Here is an 18,903-nt window from a genome sequence, read left to right as displayed (position 1 = left end):
GTGCACAAGCCCTCACTGCCTCCCATATGCTACATTCTGCCTTCTTTACTGTCCAAACAGTTGACCCATTCACCCCAAACATACGATTCCAAGCCAGTTCACAGGCATAGGTGGAGACACTTTAGCACAGTCTGGTGCACTGGCCCTCACTGCCTCCCGTATGCTACATTCTGCCTTCTTTATTGTAAGAACAGTTGACTCACTCCAAACACACGGTTCCAAGACAATTCACCATGAAGTCAATTCACCATCAAATCATGGACGATTCCCTGTCATTTTATAAATATACTTATTATTGATTAATTAATACTTTAGTAACTAATTTTCAGGGGGATTTTATAACTCATATAAGTAAAAAACTAGTGTACTGTACTTGCTAAATAAACTGGTATGTAAATAAATGACGGGGAATTGTCCTGATGGAGAATTGTCGCCGACATTCCTCCCTTAAGTTTGTCCAACACAACTTTCTCTGTCAGCAACATCACGTTACAGTTCGTTTTGGTGTGTTACCACATGCATCACTAGCACTACACTTAGGCCCCATGTTGGCAGACAAGGCAAGCAATCACTGGAGGGCAGAAAAATAAGCCACAAATAACGATTCGCGAGTCACGCATGGTTTGATCATCGGATTCAAACTGACTGTGTGCTGCGTGGTAGACCGACCTCCCACACACACACACACACACACACACACACACACACACACACACGTATGCAAACGGGCAGCAGGTAGGCATTTTTATATTTTATTTATTTCTCTTGTATATTAAAATTATTTATTTGAATACTGTAATTTTGTTTTAATTAATGTAAGAAAAATTCGTGGATAACCGAAATCGGGTGAAAAAAGTTCGCGTGAATTAAGGGCTTACCTTTACATGTATGTATATATACACTCAATCCGCATAAATCACGGCAATTTGGGTCTGGACCACTGCCGTAATTTATGAATAATAACTCATGTGAAAAATTAATTTGGGTCTGGACTTTTGTCAACCCACCCCCACAGCATCCTACCTACACCTATCTAGGCACCATCAAACACAAACATACAAATTTAGGAATATTCAGTGCATGTATTAAATAGATTTTTTTTTTTTTTTGTCCGACTCTGAGCATAGGCTTCACAGCCTGCTATCAAGGCCCAGCAGTCCTCCTATATACCATACACCTCTACATGTCACCACTTCGGCGCTAACACCCACCGTCCATACAGAATACATGCTAGAGCTGTCTCATACAGGACTGGTCTATTGGTATTAGCGGGGGTATTTTTACGACATGTCGGCAGGTCTTCTGGTAGATCAGTAAAGCCTGATTTAATGAAATTCAAATCCTTAAACTGTTCCCTGCCCCAGCCGGGATTCGAACCTGGGTCCGTTAGGACTGCAGGCCACCTCTCTACCGATTGAGCCACCGCCTCCCCCAAATAAGCCATGTTAAGTGATCTCACCTTAATCCTATGACGAAATTACTTAAGTGAATGGAGTGGGGTGGTGTTGGGAAGAACTTAGAACCTCTCAGCAATTGTTCTTCCCAAACTCTTTCGCCAGCTTTGAAAACTTCTCTCCCCTCTCAACATGACAAATGAGCTCCAAACGTTGACTGTAGAACAACTGCGGCAGCTTCTTGACGCCATACTGCTTAGAGCGCTTCATCTGGGGGTCAGGATGGGCCATGGCAGGTAGGAGGTGGGGGAAATTGCACAAAAAAGGCAGGTAACTCTTGTACTCCATGGCGACGGTCTGTAGAGTGCGGACTGGCGGGACAAGAACAACAACAACATGGCGGCGTTAGTATGCACATATGCCACCAGGGACACGCGGTAATTGGTTGTTGGGTCGCGATTATCAGTTTGAATGCCGCGGTTTACGGTTCTCCTCAGAAAAGGCCCACTTGGGTGCCTAGATCTGGGATTTTCATGACTTAACAGTGATTTACGGTTGCCGGCAGTCTGACGGCCACCTAGCCGTGATTTACGAATCCACGATTTATGAACACGCGATTTACGAGGATTGAGTGTACAGTAATCACTCTAATATCCGGACGCCCAATAACCGACATCCCCACTAACCGAACCTTATCGTCCTGGGATCAAACATTCCCAAAATGGTCCGAAAATCCAAAAAAATTGGAAAAAAAATCGATTTTTTGCCGTCCGTAATTTGAACTTGCCGCGCGCGCCGCGTGAGAGCATTGTTTTGGTTCGTCATTCCTCCGACGTCCGATAGAGCGCCGCTGCATCCTCCCCACTTCCCGCCTGTCTCTCACCGCGACAAGAGTCACCGCTCGACGTGAGTTTGCGGCTGTCTTCAGAGTCTTCTGTAGTCGGTACGCCATCACCACTACCCACCGATGCACCCCTTGGACGCCTGCCAGTGATACTCTCGGGCTCTGACAGTGAATAAACAGCAAGAACTTCTCCACTAGACCACACGGGAATTTTGAGTGTTGTGCAGTGAAAAAAACGGTGTGTTGTGTTAAGGTTTTCAAGTTGGGAGAAAAGACTAAGTAGAAAAGAAATTTAACGTAACTAACCTTCTTTGTTTTGGCTTTGGAAACTTAAAAAAACTTGGGAAAAGTTTATGTGCAACACTTAAATTTAATGGAACATTATTTGGACCAAAGTGAACACTGTGAAAAGAACGGACTTCTGTGTGTTAGTGACTAAGTTCAGTGCAAGACTTCAGGAAGAGTGTAGTGCAAGTGCTTCAGGAAATCGTTCTTACTGTCAGAGTCCGAGAGGAGGCGGTTATTCATCGAGGTGGCCAGGGACTTGCTGTAAGTAGCCAAAATGTTTCATGTTGTACTATTTCCCATACTATATTTACCAGAATGTTTCGTATTGTATTTTTTCCCATACTATACTTACCAGAAAGTGTCATACTGTACTTCTTTCCATACTAAACTTACCTCATGCATGTGCAGTAGGAATGTGTTTTTCAGAGTTCGGTTAGGTTCGGTTAGAGTCCATAAGTACCAGAATGTTTATTAATGTATGAACATACTTCTAAACCCACATTTTATGTGTCTATTGCATTTATTTCAGTCATTTATGTGCCTTATTGGTGTGATTTGGGTGTTAAATAGGTGCTATGCATGTCCGGAGGGAGTTGTATAGGTGTTTCTCTGTGTTAGGGTCCGTAAGTACAAGTCCATAAGCTGGGGCCCAATATCCGGACAAAACCAATATCCGAACCTACCGATGGCTCTATTGATCCGGATATTGGAGGGGTTACTGTATATACATATACAGTAGAACCTTTTTGGTCCGGACCCCTTTGATCCGGATTTCTGTTAATTCGGACAAAATTTAAAAATAATAAGCTCCAAAAATATGTTGAAGTAATTCTAAAGTCATTTTCAGTATCAGCGTGGAAAGCGATCGTCATTCGTTTAGTCTCAGATCACGCTAGGTCGCAACATGGGCACCTGTTTAAACACCCGCTAGCATTCGTTCCATCAACTAGTTCACCAAACATTTATATTTTTATGCTGTATTTCAAAAGTTAATCCTCCTTACCATGCCCCTTAATGCAAGTGTAGCTTCTGCAATGAATAAAGGTGTTAAAAAGAGGAGTTTGCTTACACATAAATGGGTCAGAATATTCTGCAGTGTTTAATGATTACTGTAGGTTATTTTTTGTACTTAAATGTGCTTTACTTGTACATCAAACATTAGCTTCTTGCCCATATGGGCGTTATCAATATGACAAAGATGACAATGTATTTTTTGCCTACATAAGTTTTATTTTTATTCCAAATATTACAGTTAATTAAATCATTTATTTTTTTGCCTACACGGGCCTTAGTCACTTACTACAATTTAAAATGTAGGCTAGTTTCTTGCCATGGCCTTAACTGTAAATTATGCAATACAAAACTATTGTACATGATTAGTTTGGTTATTTTAGTATCCTTTCATCTTTTGCAGTTAGGTAGGGTTGACATATGCCACATATGTTAATAATTAACAAACATACCAGATGTAGATTGTTTTTGGTATGAACTGGAGATTACCCTGATGGTCCGGACAATCTGCTAATTAGGACAACCCTTCCCCCCATATAGTCCGAATGAGAGAGGTTCTACTGAATATATATATATATATATACTGTATATATATATATATATATATAAACACACACACACACACACACACACACACACATGCGAACAGCCAGAGCGAGCAGACGTCCCAGCCATCACTGCGAACCTTAAGTAGTTTTCAGGAATTTTGTCTGTCCTGTCTCGTAAGGTCTTGTTTTAAATTCAAAATAATGAAAGTTAATAGACTACCAAAAATATAAAGATTTATTGGCTAGAGTATACACGAATGCTTGTAGTATTTTTCGGAAACAGCTGTTTTGGTACTTTAACCAATATCTAACATGGCCGAAAATATAAACATTGAGGGACTCGAATTTCCAGGATTTGACGGAAATACCAATGTCATGGACCTGGTTAAAACACTGATTACGATGATTAGTGAACTTGAAAAGAAAGTAGAAAATCTAGTGATAAAGGACGCGTCTGAAAATACGGAGACTACTATACAGAGTCTGATCCAGTCCAATGAGACAGTGAATGAGGAGATTAGAAATCTGAAACGTGAAAATGTCAAACTAGAAGGAAACTAGAAGAAAGTACTAATAAAACGGAGAAGGCGAGTAGTGTATTAGAAGAGCAGAAGGCAAAATGGGCACATGTAGAAGAACAACAGAAAGAAGTGGTCAGCTTAAGAGAAATCATCCAGGAAGAAAGGGAAATGAAAAAGAAATAAATGGAAGAATATGTAGTGAAAATACTGAAGAAAAAAGAGAAAATAGTGAGAGAAACTGTAGAAAGGAACAGATGTGTGGTAATATTTGGAAACAAGGAAGAGGAAGAAAAGGTTAGGTTCGTGAGACTCGAGAGAGACACGAACCTGGTGAGAGAAATATTAGGCAAGATTGACCCCAAAGGAGACAAGTGGGTAAAAGAAATTGAGGAAGTAAGGAGGATAGGGCCTTATAAGAAAGGGGAAACAAGACCAATGGGAGTCAAGTTTACAACAGAAGGTGTAGTAAATGATATACTTAAAGTGACCTGGAAATTAATCAAAGAGGCAGGAATGGAAAATATTATAAGAAAAGATTTAAATGAAGAAGAAAGAGAAGTTTTAAAATCATTGAAGGAAGAAGTAAAGGAAAAAAATGATAAGAGGACAGAGGAAGAATGTAATACTTTTTTTTTGGAAAGTAATGGATATGAAAGTAAGGATGTGGTATTTAAGGAAATAGAAGTGAAGGAAACTAAGGGGGATGGCTGTGAAAGATCAGAAGTTGAGGAAGTGGTACTGACGGAGAGTAGGAGAGAAGAGGGTATAAAAAATATCAAAAATAATTTCAAGGTGATATATACTAATGTTGATGGTTTCATATCGACAAGGATCGAAATTAACGATTTCTTGAGAGAACATGAACCTGATGTCATGTGCTTTGTAGAGACCAAATTAAGAGAAGATATTGATGTTCATTTGGGAGATGGTAAATACAAACTATGGAGAAAAGACAGAAAAGAAAAAATGGGAGGAGGAGTGTTGATAGCAGTGAAGAACAATATAAATGTAGATACTGTGGAAATGGGAGAGGGCAAGGCTCAAGTGATATATGTGAAATTAGAAACTGGAGAGAATGTTAAAGAGATATGGCAGCAGTGTATGTTCCTCCTAAGACAAGAGCATGGAAGGATGACGAACACCAGATGTTGTCAGATATGGCTAGCTATTTACAAAAAATAATTGAGAAAAGCAATAATATAATTTTGGTGGGTGACCTTAACTGTAAAGAGGTGAACTGGGAGGAATGGTACTTGGGAGGCGGCGAAGATTCGTGGGGCACTATGTTATTAAATATAATAATGAATAATGTGATGACGTAATGGGTCAAAGAAGAGACATGGTTTCAAGGTGAGGACACACCAGCAAGATTAGATTTACTGTTTATCAAAGAACCCGATGTAATAGAATCATTGAAATATCTTTGTCCTTTAGGAAAAAGTGATCATGTGGTCATTGAGTTCCAGATGTTAATAGGGAACGTCGAGCCAAGAGAAAAGCTTCATAGACAGGGAAGATACAACTTTGGGAAAGCAAATTTTATAGGATTGAGAAACTTTTTTGAAAATGCGGATTGGAGAAAATTCAGAGAAACAGGAGAGATACAAAGGAAGTGGGATACCTTTCTAGACCTATATAATTTGGGAGTGGAAAAATTTGTACCAAGAGTAAGAGGGAAAGAAAACAGGAAAAAGGAGTGGTTTAATAGAAGGTGTATGATAGCAAAAAAAAAAAGAGAGATAAGGCGTGGAACAACTGGAGAAAGAGAGGTAACAACAGAACAAAGGAAGAATATAAAAGAACAAGAAATGAATACACAAGAATACGTAGAGAAGAAGAAAGGAATTTTGAAAAAGGTATAATAGACAAATGTAAGGATGAACCCAAACTGTTTTATAGATTTGTTAATGGCAAACTGAAACAAAAGGAAGGAATCACCAAACTGTAAGTAGAAGGAGAGGTCTATAAGGATGCAGCAATGCAAGCAGAAATAATGAACAAAGTTTCCAGTTAGTTTTCACTAATGCAAAGGAGCTTGTGGAACAGCAGGGAGTGATTAGAAATGTACCGGTGATAAAAGATATAAAAGTGGAGGTACAGGAAGTGTATAAATTACTGGAAACTCAAGATGTAAGGAAAGCCCCAGGACCTGATGGAATTTCTAATTGGGTACTGAAGGAATGCAGAGAACAACTGGCGGATAAAATTCACAGTTTAATCGTGTGTTCTCTGGAAGACGGGAAAGTGCCACAAGAATGGAAGAGGGCAAATGTGGTACCAATTTATAAGGGAGGAAACATGGAAGAACCCCTGAATTATAGACCAATGTCTCTAACCAGCATGGTCACAAAATTGTGCGAGAGAATCCTGAAAGACAGATGGATAAAATATCTGGAAGAGATGAATATTTTGGCAGAAAGTCAGTTTGGATTCAGAAGTGGTAGGTCATGTGTTTCTAACTTGTTGAGCTTTTACTCAAGAGCAATTGACGTGGTACAGGAGAGAGATGATTGGGTGGATTGTGTGTACTTAGAGAAGGCCTTCAACAAGGTATCTTATAAGAGACTAATGTGGAAACTAGAATATATAGGAGGACTGAAGGGGAAACTTCTGGAATGGATGAGAGACTTTGTGAGAGACAGACAAATGAGGACAGTAATAAAGGATAGGAGGGAAGTAACAAGTGGAGTCCCTCAAGGCTCGGTGTTGGCACCAGTAATGTTCCTGATTTATGTAAATGATATGGTAGATGGAGTGAACAGTTATGCAAGTCTGTTTGCTGATGATGTAAAGATCTTGAGGAAGGTAGAGGTTGAGGAGGATTGCAAAATGTTGCAGAAGGATTTGGACAGGATACATGATTGGAGCTGGAAATGGGAAATGAAATTTAATGTAAAGAAATGTAAAATATTGGAAATGGGTAAAAGTACCAGGAGGCCATCATTGAATTATTTGATGGGTAATGAATTAATCACAAAAATGAGAGAAGAGAAAGATTTGGGTGTGCTGGTCCAAGATAGTTTGTCACCAGAAAAGCACATTAACAAGATAGTTGGAGAGACTTATAAACTCTTGACTAACATAAGAGCAGCATTTCATTATATGGGTGAGGAGATGATGAAAAAATTGATAGTGGCCATAATCCGCCCCAGGTTAGAATATGCAGCGGTAGTGTGGTCCCCACGTTCATTTTCGTTTTCGTTTTTAAAGGCTCCAACATGCTTGCATGTGTCGGCCTTGGTCACCTAATGGCGGCTCTCCATGCTGCACGATCCATTGCAGCCTCCCTGTTCAGTCCCTTAACCCTAAGGTCACACTTAATGACCTCATCCCATGTCTTTCTCGGTCTACCCCTCATAACCCCACCCCCAATATTAACACTTCTCACCTTCCTCACCCAACTATCATCCCCCATCCTCTCCACATGTCCAAACCACCTCAATCTACCTCCCCTCATCACAACACCAATACACTCCAGTCCCATCCTACCTCTCAACTCCCCCATTGTAAACCCAGCCCCTCCAGGCCTTGGACGCAGGGACGCACTGCACATCCACCTAATCATTGTCATTTCTGTACGTCTGAGCCGGCGAATGTCTTCCTCCTTCACTGCCCAGGTCTCACTGCCATACAGCATTACACTCCTAACACACGCTGCATACAAAGACCCCTTAGCACGTAGGGAGAGCCCTCTCAATGTCAGGAGAGGCAAGAGCTCCCTGAACTTCTTCCAACCACTTCTCACCCTAGCCCCACCTCCAGCACACAACATGTCTCCTAAATAACAAAACTCTTCCACACACTCAAGAGATTCACCAGCAAGTTCAATTCTTTCACGTCTGACGATCTCCACCTGCTCACCCCGGCACGCCGTACACATAAAATCAGCATTATCTCGCAGTCTACCTCTGATACCACTACATCTCTTATGCACCCATTTATCACACACACCGCACAAGATGGAATTACTTCCCACGCCCTTGTGGCAAACTGCACATGGCCACTCTCCCTCGTCTTTGACAGTACCGCCACCAACCCTAGATATCATCACTTTTGTTTTATCTGCATTTACCCTTAAACCCTTTTGCCCCATACCATCTCTCCACTTCCTAAACTTTTCCTCCGCCTCCCTTTCATTCTCTGCAATCAACACCAAATCATCAGCATACAACAACTCCCACGGGAGTCTGTTTCTAAAGTCACGTGAAAGGGCTTCAAGTACCATGATAAACAACATAGGACTCAAGACTGACCCCTGATGCACACCAACATTCGCGGAAAACTCATCACTCAAATCTCCATTCACTCTCGCCTGGGTGTGAGCACCCACATACATGGCCATAACCACCCTAACCAGCCACTCCTCCAAGCCAAGCTTTCTCATTGCCCACTTCACCACCTCTCTAGGGACTCTGTCAAAGGCCTTTTCCAAATCAACAAAAACAAAATAAAGATCCCTTCTCCTACCAATATATTTTTCCTGAAGCTGTCGAACAATGAATATGGCATCAGTGGTCCCCCTACCTGGCATAAACCCAAACTGCATCTCATCAAAAGAAAGATATAAACAAGATTGAGAGAATACAAAGAACAGCAACCAAGATGGTCCCCAGTCTGGCAGACCTGTCATACAGAGAGAGGCTGGAAAAGCTGGATTTGCCTTCCTTAGAGGAAAGGAGAAAGAGGGGAGACATGATCGCAGTGTTCAGGACCATGGTGGGAGTAGATAAAATTGACAAAGAAGATCTGTTTGTATGGGATAAGAGAGCAACAAGAGGACATGGAATGAAATTGAAAAAGTCAAGCTGCCTGAAGGATATCAAGAAATATAGCTTTCCTCACAGAAGTATAGACTTATGGAATAGCCTGGACAAAGAGATCGTCCAGTCTAAAAACTTAAACAAGTTTAAAGCTAAATTTGACTTATTGAGAAATAGCGACGGAAACCCACGAGCATTGCACATTCCGTGTATATCACAATTAGGTATATTAGGTAATTACATAAATATCTGGAACGACTTAGACAAAGAGGTGAAGCATGAGAAAAACATTCATGTGTGTAAAGGTAGACTTGATAAATGTGGATATGGAGACATGACAACACGAGCATTGCTCAATTCCTGTATACTACAAATAGGTAAATAGGTAAATACACACACACGAGGTGCTACCCAAAAGTTCCCCAGAATTGAAAGTAGGGGAGAAACCACTTGTTGTGTGGATGCTTGGTGACTGTGTATGGAGCCCTTACTTGTTAGTGTGCCAAGTGGTGGTGTGCAAGGGGGATGCATTCACTGATTGTGTGTATTTTTGTTGTTGTGTTTGGGTTAGTTTGTGAATTTTATCTCAAAAGTGGAGGCTGTGAAAGAGCAATGTGTGTGCATCAAGTTTTGTGTGAGTCGGGAAGAATGCAGCAGAAACTCATAAAATGTAAAAAAAAAAAAGGCATTTGCTGACTATGCTTAGGGGTTACACAAACCTACAACTGGTTTAAGCATTTTAAGAACTGAAGACTGTCAACAGATGACACTGCATGTTCAGGCTGCCCTTCCACCAGTTCAACTCCTGACAATGTGGCCAAAGTTCGAGCAACCATCCTTGAAGATCGCAGGAGGAAAATCCACAATGTTTGTGACACTGTTAGCCTATCATATGGAACTTGCCGACGCATTTTTTTCTGGTAACCCTGACAAGAGACAAATTGCCATTAAGTTTGTCCCGAGGCTAGTGACCGGTAAGCAAAAGCAGCATCATGTGGAGGTGTGCACAGAGCTCAAAAAAAATGGCCAAAAATTACCTATCTTCCTCTCAACTGTCATTACTGGTGATGAAAGCTGGGTTTATGGGTACAACCGGTAAACCAAACAACAATCATTGAGGTGGAAGAGCCCAGATTCACCCCAACCAACAGAGGCACTTCAGGTCAAGAGCATCATGAAGCTGATGCTTATCACTTTCTTCAACATGGAGGGAACTATTCATATGGAATTTGTTCCTCAAGGACAGACTGTCATTGCAAACTTCTATTGTGACGTTTTGAGACAGCTCCAGGAATATGTGAGGCGAAAACGTCCAGACAAATGGCGCACAGACGTATGGGTGCTTCTCCAAGACAATGCACCTGCTCACGCAATCACTATTGTTCAGCAGTTTTTGGCATAAAAAAAATGCCGGTTGTCCCCCACCCCCCATATTCACCAGATTTGGCCCTCTGAGATTTTTTCCTCTTTCCAGAAATGAAAATCCAGCTGAAAGGACTACAATTTGACACCACTGAGCAGATCCAGGTGGGACTGTTGAAGGTCCTGAACAAGCTGATGCTCAAGGATATCCAGAATGCATTCTGATCATGGGAGAAACACTGGAATTGATATCTGCTTGCCCAGGGAGACTACCTTGAAGGGGAGGGTGATGATTAGGACTTTGTAAATCTTTTTCCTCCTTTGGCCAAATTTTAGGAACTTTTGGGTGTAGCACCTCGTGTATAAATGAAAGAAAAGGGAGCTGTACTTTATTTTTGTTGATTTGGAGGTCTTTCACAGAGTACCTGGGGAGATGGTGACGTAGGCAATGAGAAAATTTGGGATTGAGGAGTGGCTGGTTAGAGTGGTTATGGCTACGTACGCACCAGTATGTGGATGCTTGCATCCAGGTGAGAGTGTATAGAGATTTGAGTTACAAGTTTTCCATGAATGTGGGCACACATCTGGGGTCAGTCGTGATCCCTTATTGTTTGTCATGTTGCTTGAAACTCTCTCACATGACTTCAAAAATGGACTCCCATGGGAGTTGTTGCATACTAATGACTTAGTGTTGACAAGTGGCCCCTCACACTTGCTCCTGCAGAGGGCTCTAGTGTTTATGTGCTGGATTTTTTGCAGCTAACCAATTGATCGTGTTATATGCAGCTTCGCGAATGGAACCCAAGTTGTCCGAATGCAAGTCCGAAATACACACACAGACACACGGCTACTGCTATAATATATTTTAGTTGTACCTATGGGCAAAAAATTCTACGGAGATCCTATGCCAGCACTGGGAGCAGCGTTTTTTGGTCAAAATGTGATCGCTCATTAAATATAGTTAAAGTTTTTCAATCGTGATGGTACCAAGCTTTTTTGCATCAGCGAATTTTTTGCGATTTTTGTGCCAATTTTGGTGTGATTTGAATGTGTGGTTTTGGCCGCAAAAAATACACACACACACACACATACAAACACACACACACACACACACACACACACACACACACACACACACACACACACACACACACACACACACACAAACATGGCCACTGATATAGTATATTAGATTACAGAGAATGAATGGGAGGCAGAGAAAAGATTTAGGAAGTGAAGAGACAGAAGTGGGCACAAGGATTTGAGAGTAAATGTGGATAATTTAAAAGTGATGAAATCTCGGGCTGATGTTGGGACTGACAAAGCAGAGGGAATGTTGCCATGTGCAGTTTACCACAGGGGTGTAGGAAGTAAAACCATCTTGTGCAATATTGTGATAAGTGTTGGTGGTAGGTGGTGGCGACCATCATCCACTCACTTGATGTAGTGCTGCCTACTTCTTCCTTAGCCTTTATCAATTTTTTTTCTGTGCCTGCCCTCCTCTCTTCCTATTTCTCCCATCTTTCCTGTCACTTCTTATTGCTTTTCTTTCCTTTACAGGTGGCTTTACACTGAGTGACAAGCCAAATGGTTTCCTGTAAGCCAAGAAACCATTTACAACACTGGATGGTAACCATATAACCAAACCATATGTGCTCCCTACATGTCAACAAGTGGGTTGGTGGAAGGTTAGTGGCCCTTCCTGTAAAACAAATAACTCAAAGTCAAATGGCCACCCCTTCTGGGATTATGGCGTCTGCAATAGATAGATACATAGGATGCAAAAGAGATGTAGTGGTATTAGAGGTAGGCTGAAAAATAATGCTGATTTTGTGAGTGTGGTGTGTCAAGGAGTGCATGTAGAGGTTGTCAGGCATGAAAAGATCTTGCTGGAGAGTGTCTTGAATGTGTGAAGGAGTTTTGCTGTTTGTGGGGACAGGTTACGTGCTGGAGGTATGGCTGGAGCTAGCTCTGTGGGTAAGGTAAGGAATAGTTGGAGCAAGTTCACGAAGCTGCTGCCTCTCCTAACACTGAAAGGGCTCTCCCTCTGTGCTAAGGGATCTTTGTATGAAGCATATGATAGGAGTGTAAAGCGGTATGGTAATGAGACCTGGGCAGAAAAGCAATAGGATATTCATAGGCTCAAATGTACACAAATGACAATGATTAGGTGCATTTGTAGTGTGTCCTTGAATATCATGCCTGGAGGGGCTGGGTTTATGACTGATGGGATGAGAGAAGAGCAGAACTACAAAAAGGATGACAAAGTTGAAGCAGCACTACATCCAGTACATGGATGATGGTTGCCACCACCTACCAGATCACTTACTATGGTACTGTAGAGCATTAACTGACGAATTACTGTACCTGCAAAGAGAACCTCTCCAGTCTTGATTGGCTTGCGAGGGCGTGTGCGAGGCCCCTGCATTAGTGGACGCTCCTGTGGCAGTAGCAAGTAGTTCTTGGCTTCATCCACAAGATCACGGCATGCCTGGAAGAAATAAGTTAACCTGCTTTTTTATATGTCTTCTGCGAGCATCTCTTAAACAAATGCGCTCAGGAGCTGTTGCATGATAGGATAGTGATGCTCTAAGATGCAAAGTTCCAAAGGGTGTTGCTTTAGGACTGTGTTAAGGAGCTTACTAAATGTTATTTATATAAATATTGGATGACAGATTGATGGACAGATATACACCTAGGTCCCAATTAAAGGGTGATCAAATAGCACGATTCCCAAACAGTGCAAGCTGTCCCTTAATATCCACAACATCTGAAATTAACAATGCTGGTGAAGCCACCACAGCAGATGTGATTACTGCTGCATCTAATGAAGATGCATTACAGGAGGTGAGTCAAGAGGAGATTACACTGATGTCAGCAATACCAGAAACACCAAGAGAGCTCTCCATGATGCAGATCAGCTGAATCTTGGCTGCTATAGATGCCTTAACCCTTTACCTGCAGCAGCCATGATGACAACCTCCTGAATGTGTTCAGTGCGGAGAAACAGGAATAAAAATGGTGTGTTTTCAACTCGTGTTTTATTCTATTAATACTCAATCTTTCTACTATCGTCTCCAACAAACTGTATGTCCATAGGCACTCCAAGCCCGGAGAATGATTTGAGAGAATTCAAGGTGTGTTTTGACCGTCTGACGCAGGAAACAGCCCAATGAGGCGGAAATTTCCACCAAACCACAAGATTTTTTCCATTCAAAACAGGTATATTACCTCATCACAACAATTACAGTAAAAATAACTAAAAACAAACACACTTCTAGCCAGTCTCATATGGTTTTATTACGATATTCCAGTGTTTATGCTTGACTTCAGCAAAACAGTAGCAATAATAGGAACATCATTACAAACTTTATAAAACTTCATAAATGAATTACCACTTATATTTTAAAAAATTATGGACATAATGTCATGAGTCATTTCATAGCATACCTGCATAGTTTGCAACAGCAAAAATGTTTGCTAGCTAATGCACTTTGCATATGACAATATCACTAAACTACTTGTATTTTATCACATTAATTTACAATATAATATAACAATTTCAGCCACTCTCATATGTGTGTATTACTTCGTATTATTTACGAGAGAGAAAGAGAGACAGAGAGAGAGAGAGACAGGAAACCGGTTTAGACCAGCTCACTGAGGGTATGTGTACACGTGTGCGTGTATGTATGTACTGTATACTGTTATTTAGTACTAGGGCAATTATCAGTGTTTAAAAGTTTAACCTCTAAAGTTGGAGTCACTAATTCACCAAAAGAATTTTCCCCCATAAATTATGTGTATCAATTAGTGCAATATCAATTAGCATGTGCTAGCACATCCACCAAACTGGCACGTTAATTGGGACCATGGTGTACCTATAAATCTATCCATGAGACTGAACTCCAAGAAATGCCCGTGGTTTTCACCAGTTCGTCACCAGTGCGGAGATGATCTTCCAATATTGTCTGTCAAATTTTCTTGATATTTTCATCTATCCATGAGACTGAACTCCAAGAAATGCCTGTGGTTTTCACCAGTTCGTCACCAGTGCGGAGATGATTTTCCAATATTGTCTGTCAAATTTTCTTGATATTTTCATCTGTTCGAGAACATGGTGAGTCATGGACTGACATGTTACCTTTCTTAAAACGTGTGTACCATTTATCTATATGTGGTCACTGGGATGCCCATCATCCACTCACTGATGGTAATGCTACTTCAGGATGACTATACATTGAGTGACAAGACAATATGCTTGGTGGTCACCATTCAGGATGACTCTACATTGAGTGACAAGGCAATATGCTTGGTGGTCACCATATAACCATCCCATATGTGCTCCCTACATGTCAAGTGGGTTGGCGGAGTGTTTATGTCCCTCCCAGAAAAAGAACTGACTAAAATGACAAACAAAATGCCTCAGACCATGGATCAAACAAAGTACATGTTGAGGATGGCAACATGGAATGCAAGGGGCATGAGTGATGAGGTGAAAGAGAGAGATTGTTCAGATGCTTGAGGAAGCAAACATGGATATATGTGGACTGACTGAGACCAAAAAGGAGAGAGGGGTGAGAGGTATGAGGGAGAGTGAGAGTATGGACTGAGTACTGTATATCTGCGGGAGTGGGTGAGAATGAGAGGGCAAAGGAAAGTGTATGTATAGTTGTGTGCAAGAGATGGAAGGGCACTGTAAGAGAGTATGGATCAAGTCAGTCCAAGGATTATAAGAGTAGGATTGAAAGTGGGAGTACAGGTATGGGTGATTTTTTTTATTTTTTTTCTAATGCTAGGAAGAAGGAACCAAAGGCCACGAGCCTGCATTAACCATTCCTTCCCAAGAGAAAAACAAAAGAAAGCCAAATTCAAGATCCGATCATTTCGAGATGCCTGGACACCCTGCATCTGAAAGACTGGAGATCATAGCTAGTAGGAAATACAGACAGGGGAGACAGTTCCAGAGCTGACCTGCTGCATAAACAAAGGACTGGGTAACAGTTAACTCTTGCATTAGAGAGCTGGACAGAAAAGGGATGAGTGTTTGCTGCTAGACGGGTGCAATGCGCCCACTGTAGAAGTGGAGGAATGCAAGCAGACAGTTCAAAGAAGCAGTGACCCTTGAAGTAGCAACAGAAAAGAAATAAAGATGCAACAGGGCGGCGAAGAGACAGAGGTTAAAGGGAGTCAGTAAGAGGCAGAGAGTTAACGAGACAAAAAGCCTTTGACTCCACCCTACTGAGAAGAGCTGTATGTGGGGAGCCTCCCCACATGGGAGTTGTACTCTAAACAGGGGCGAATAAAACCCCTGTATAGAGACAACAATTGTGCAGGGGTAAAGAAGGAAAGGAGTCGCCTTAGCACACCTAATCTCTTAGAAGCAGATTTTACAAGAGACGTATTATGATCTTTCCAAGACAAGTCCTGAGTGAATGAAACCCCATGCATGTTCATGGATGATGCAGGATTAAGCTGAATATTAGTAAAAATTAGTGGGTAAACCTGTGGAAGATTCTGTCGGGTTGATAGGTGTAAGAACTGAGTCTTTGATGCATTAAAAACAACAAGATTATTTTTACCCCACTCAGAAATATGAGCCAAGGTTAGGTGTGCCATAGCCTCATCCCTTGTTTGTTGAAGTAACTGCTGAGATGGATGTTGTAGGAACCGAATGGAAAGGTGAAGGGTGGAGTCATCAGCATACGAGTGGATAGGGTTAGATGCACAGCTTAGAAGATCACTGATGAATAAAAGGAAGAGAGTTGGTGATAGGACAGAGCCCAGAGAACACCACTGTTGATAGATCTAGGGAGAAAGAACGATGGCCAACTACAACCTTGGCAGCTATAGAACAACCAGAAAGGAAGCAATAGATGAAGGCACAGATAGAAGGATAGAAACCGTAGGAGGGCAGTTTGGAAATTATAGATTTATGCCAGACTCGATCGAAAGCCTTTGAGATGTCAAGTGCAATGGCAAAGCTTTCGCCAAAGTCCCAAAAGGAGGATGACCAGGAGTCTGAAAGGTAGGTGAGATCGCCAATGGAGCGTCCCTGACAGTACCCACACTGACGATCAGAAAGAAGGTTATGATAGGAAAGATGCTTTAAAATTTTTTTGTTAAGAATTGACTCAAAAAGTTTTGAGACAGAGGATGTTAAAGCAATTGGGTGATAGTCAGAGGGTTGGGAATGGTCACCCTTCTTTGGGACTGGCTGAATGAGAGCAAACTTCCAATAAGAAGGAAAGGTACAAGTCAACAGACAAAGGCGAAAGAGTTTGCCAAGGCAGGGTGTAAGCACAGAAGCACAGTTCTAGAGGACAACAGGAGGGACTCCATCAGGTCCACATGTCTTGTTAGTATTGAGGCCTCTGATGGCAGAAAATACATCAGCTGAAGTTAATGTCAGCCATGAGGAAGTCTGAGGGGGGAAGTGATGGAGGAACAGCACCTGAATCATCTTAGGTGGAATTGGAGGAGAAAGTCTGCGCGAAGAGTTCTGCTTTATCAGTAGAAGAAAGAGCTACAGAACCATCAGAGTAGAAAAGAGGAAGGAAGGATGATGAGGTAAGGTTGTCAGAAAGGTTTTTGGCAAGGTCCCAGAAGGAGCGGGAAGAATTTGAGTTGAAGAGATGAGAGCATTTAGTACAGATGAAAGTATTTTTAGCAGAGCGAAGAACAGACTTAGCACGATTCTGGGCCAGAAATGTGTAAAAAAGATGTGATTCAGGGGTGGGTTGGCTCAGGTACTTTTCTATAGGCCCTCGCCTTGTTGCGGGACAGCATTAGAACAATTGTGAAGTTAAACCAAGGCCTCTCTTGAATTAGTCAGAGAATATGAGAAAGGATGTATGCTTCCATGTCCCAGAGAATAACCTCCGTAATGCGTACAAGGCACACACAGATGGCTCCTGGCCATGGAAACAATAATCATTCCAGGGAAAATCAAAGAAGTACTGTCCCGAGAGGCCTCCCCAATCCGCAGCTCCAAAGTGCTGCACAGATGACATGTCTTTGGAGGGTCCATACAGGCTGTACTGGAGCGAAAAGGACAGTTTAAGGTAATAAGGTTGTCAGATCGGGAGAAGCCCAACGGAGAGAAAAGATTAACAGTGTAAGCAGAAGGATTAGTTGTGAAGAAGAGGTCAAGTATGTTGGAGCTCTCTCCAAGGCAGTCAGGGATACGGGTAGAGTGCTGTACAGGCTGCTCTAGGTCATTAAGGACAGAAATGTAGGCTTGTTCACCAGGTGGATCAGTGAAAGGAGAGGAGAGCCAAAGGTGGTGGTGAACATTGAAATATCCTAGAATGGAAATTTTAGAGAAAGGAGAAATGGATAGAATGTGTTCCATCGTAGAAGTAAGATAATCGAAGAATTTTTGATAGTCAGTAGAATCAGGGGATAAGTAAACTGTGCAGATATATTTAGTCGGAGAATGACAGGAAAGCCGAAGCCAAAGTGTAAGAGAATTCAGAAGAATCGAGTTCAGGGAACACGAGAGTAAGATAAGTCGTTGTGTATATATATACAACAGCCACCTTTGGCTTTGAAATGAGTATAAAGGTGGAGGATACAGAAAAGTGGTCTGCAGTCAGTTGCCTCAGACAGCTGAGTCTCAGTTACAAAAAGAAGGTGAGGTTTAGAGAAGGAGAGGTTGTGCTCAACAGGGTGAAAGTTAGAGGAAAGGCCGCAGAATGTTGCAGAAATGAAGAAGAAGAGAGAGTCAGACAGTGGTTTCCAGGGGCAGCTCGAGCCATCACTGGGATAGAGGCGGGACATTGTGTGTATATATGTGCTGACAGAAGACCATGCAAGCAGAGTGTAAGAAGAATTAGGGGCAAATGCTGCAGAAGCATGCATGGAAAAGTTTGAGAGGAAAGTAAGAGTGATTCTGACTGAAGATATGAATGGAAATGTAGGGAATGTGAAGGTGGATGGAGCAGTTGGTGAACAGGGGTGTGCCTGCCGATGTGGATGAGAATGGAACTGTTCTAGCGGACATCTGTGTGGAAAAGGGGGAATGGTGATGAGTCAATACCCTTTTTAGACACAAAATGATCCACAGGTATACAAAGGCCCCGAGTGATGAGAAGGATGGGTGATGAAGCTGAATGAATGGAAAGCACTGACTGATTATGTGTGTGTGTGTGTGAATGAGAGAATAAGATAAGT

At 41.8% G+C, this 18,903-nt stretch overlaps 1 protein-coding gene across 1 annotated transcript in view; it reads right to left on the bottom strand.

Annotated features, from left to right (window-relative positions):
- Positions 1–18,903, bottom strand: part of LOC145414951 (kelch-like protein diablo) — a 278,482-nt gene that overhangs the window by 86,450 nt on the left and 173,129 nt on the right. The window contains exon 7 of the mRNA XM_080284363.1: positions 13,096–13,219. Within this exon, the coding sequence (XP_080140489.1) occupies positions 13,096–13,219 (124 nt within the window). The remainder of the gene's footprint in view (positions 1–13,095; positions 13,220–18,903) is intronic.

The sequence above is a fragment of the Coenobita brevimanus genome, chromosome 101 (genome assembly GCF_032717465.1).
Source record: "Coenobita brevimanus isolate Jiangsu-jjx chromosome 101, ASM3271746v2, whole genome shotgun sequence".
In the NCBI taxonomy this organism is placed as follows: domain Eukaryota; kingdom Metazoa; phylum Arthropoda; class Malacostraca; order Decapoda; family Coenobitidae; genus Coenobita; species Coenobita brevimanus.
The sequence above is the reverse complement of the archived record's forward strand: the minus strand, read 5'-3'. Positions and strand labels throughout refer to the sequence as shown.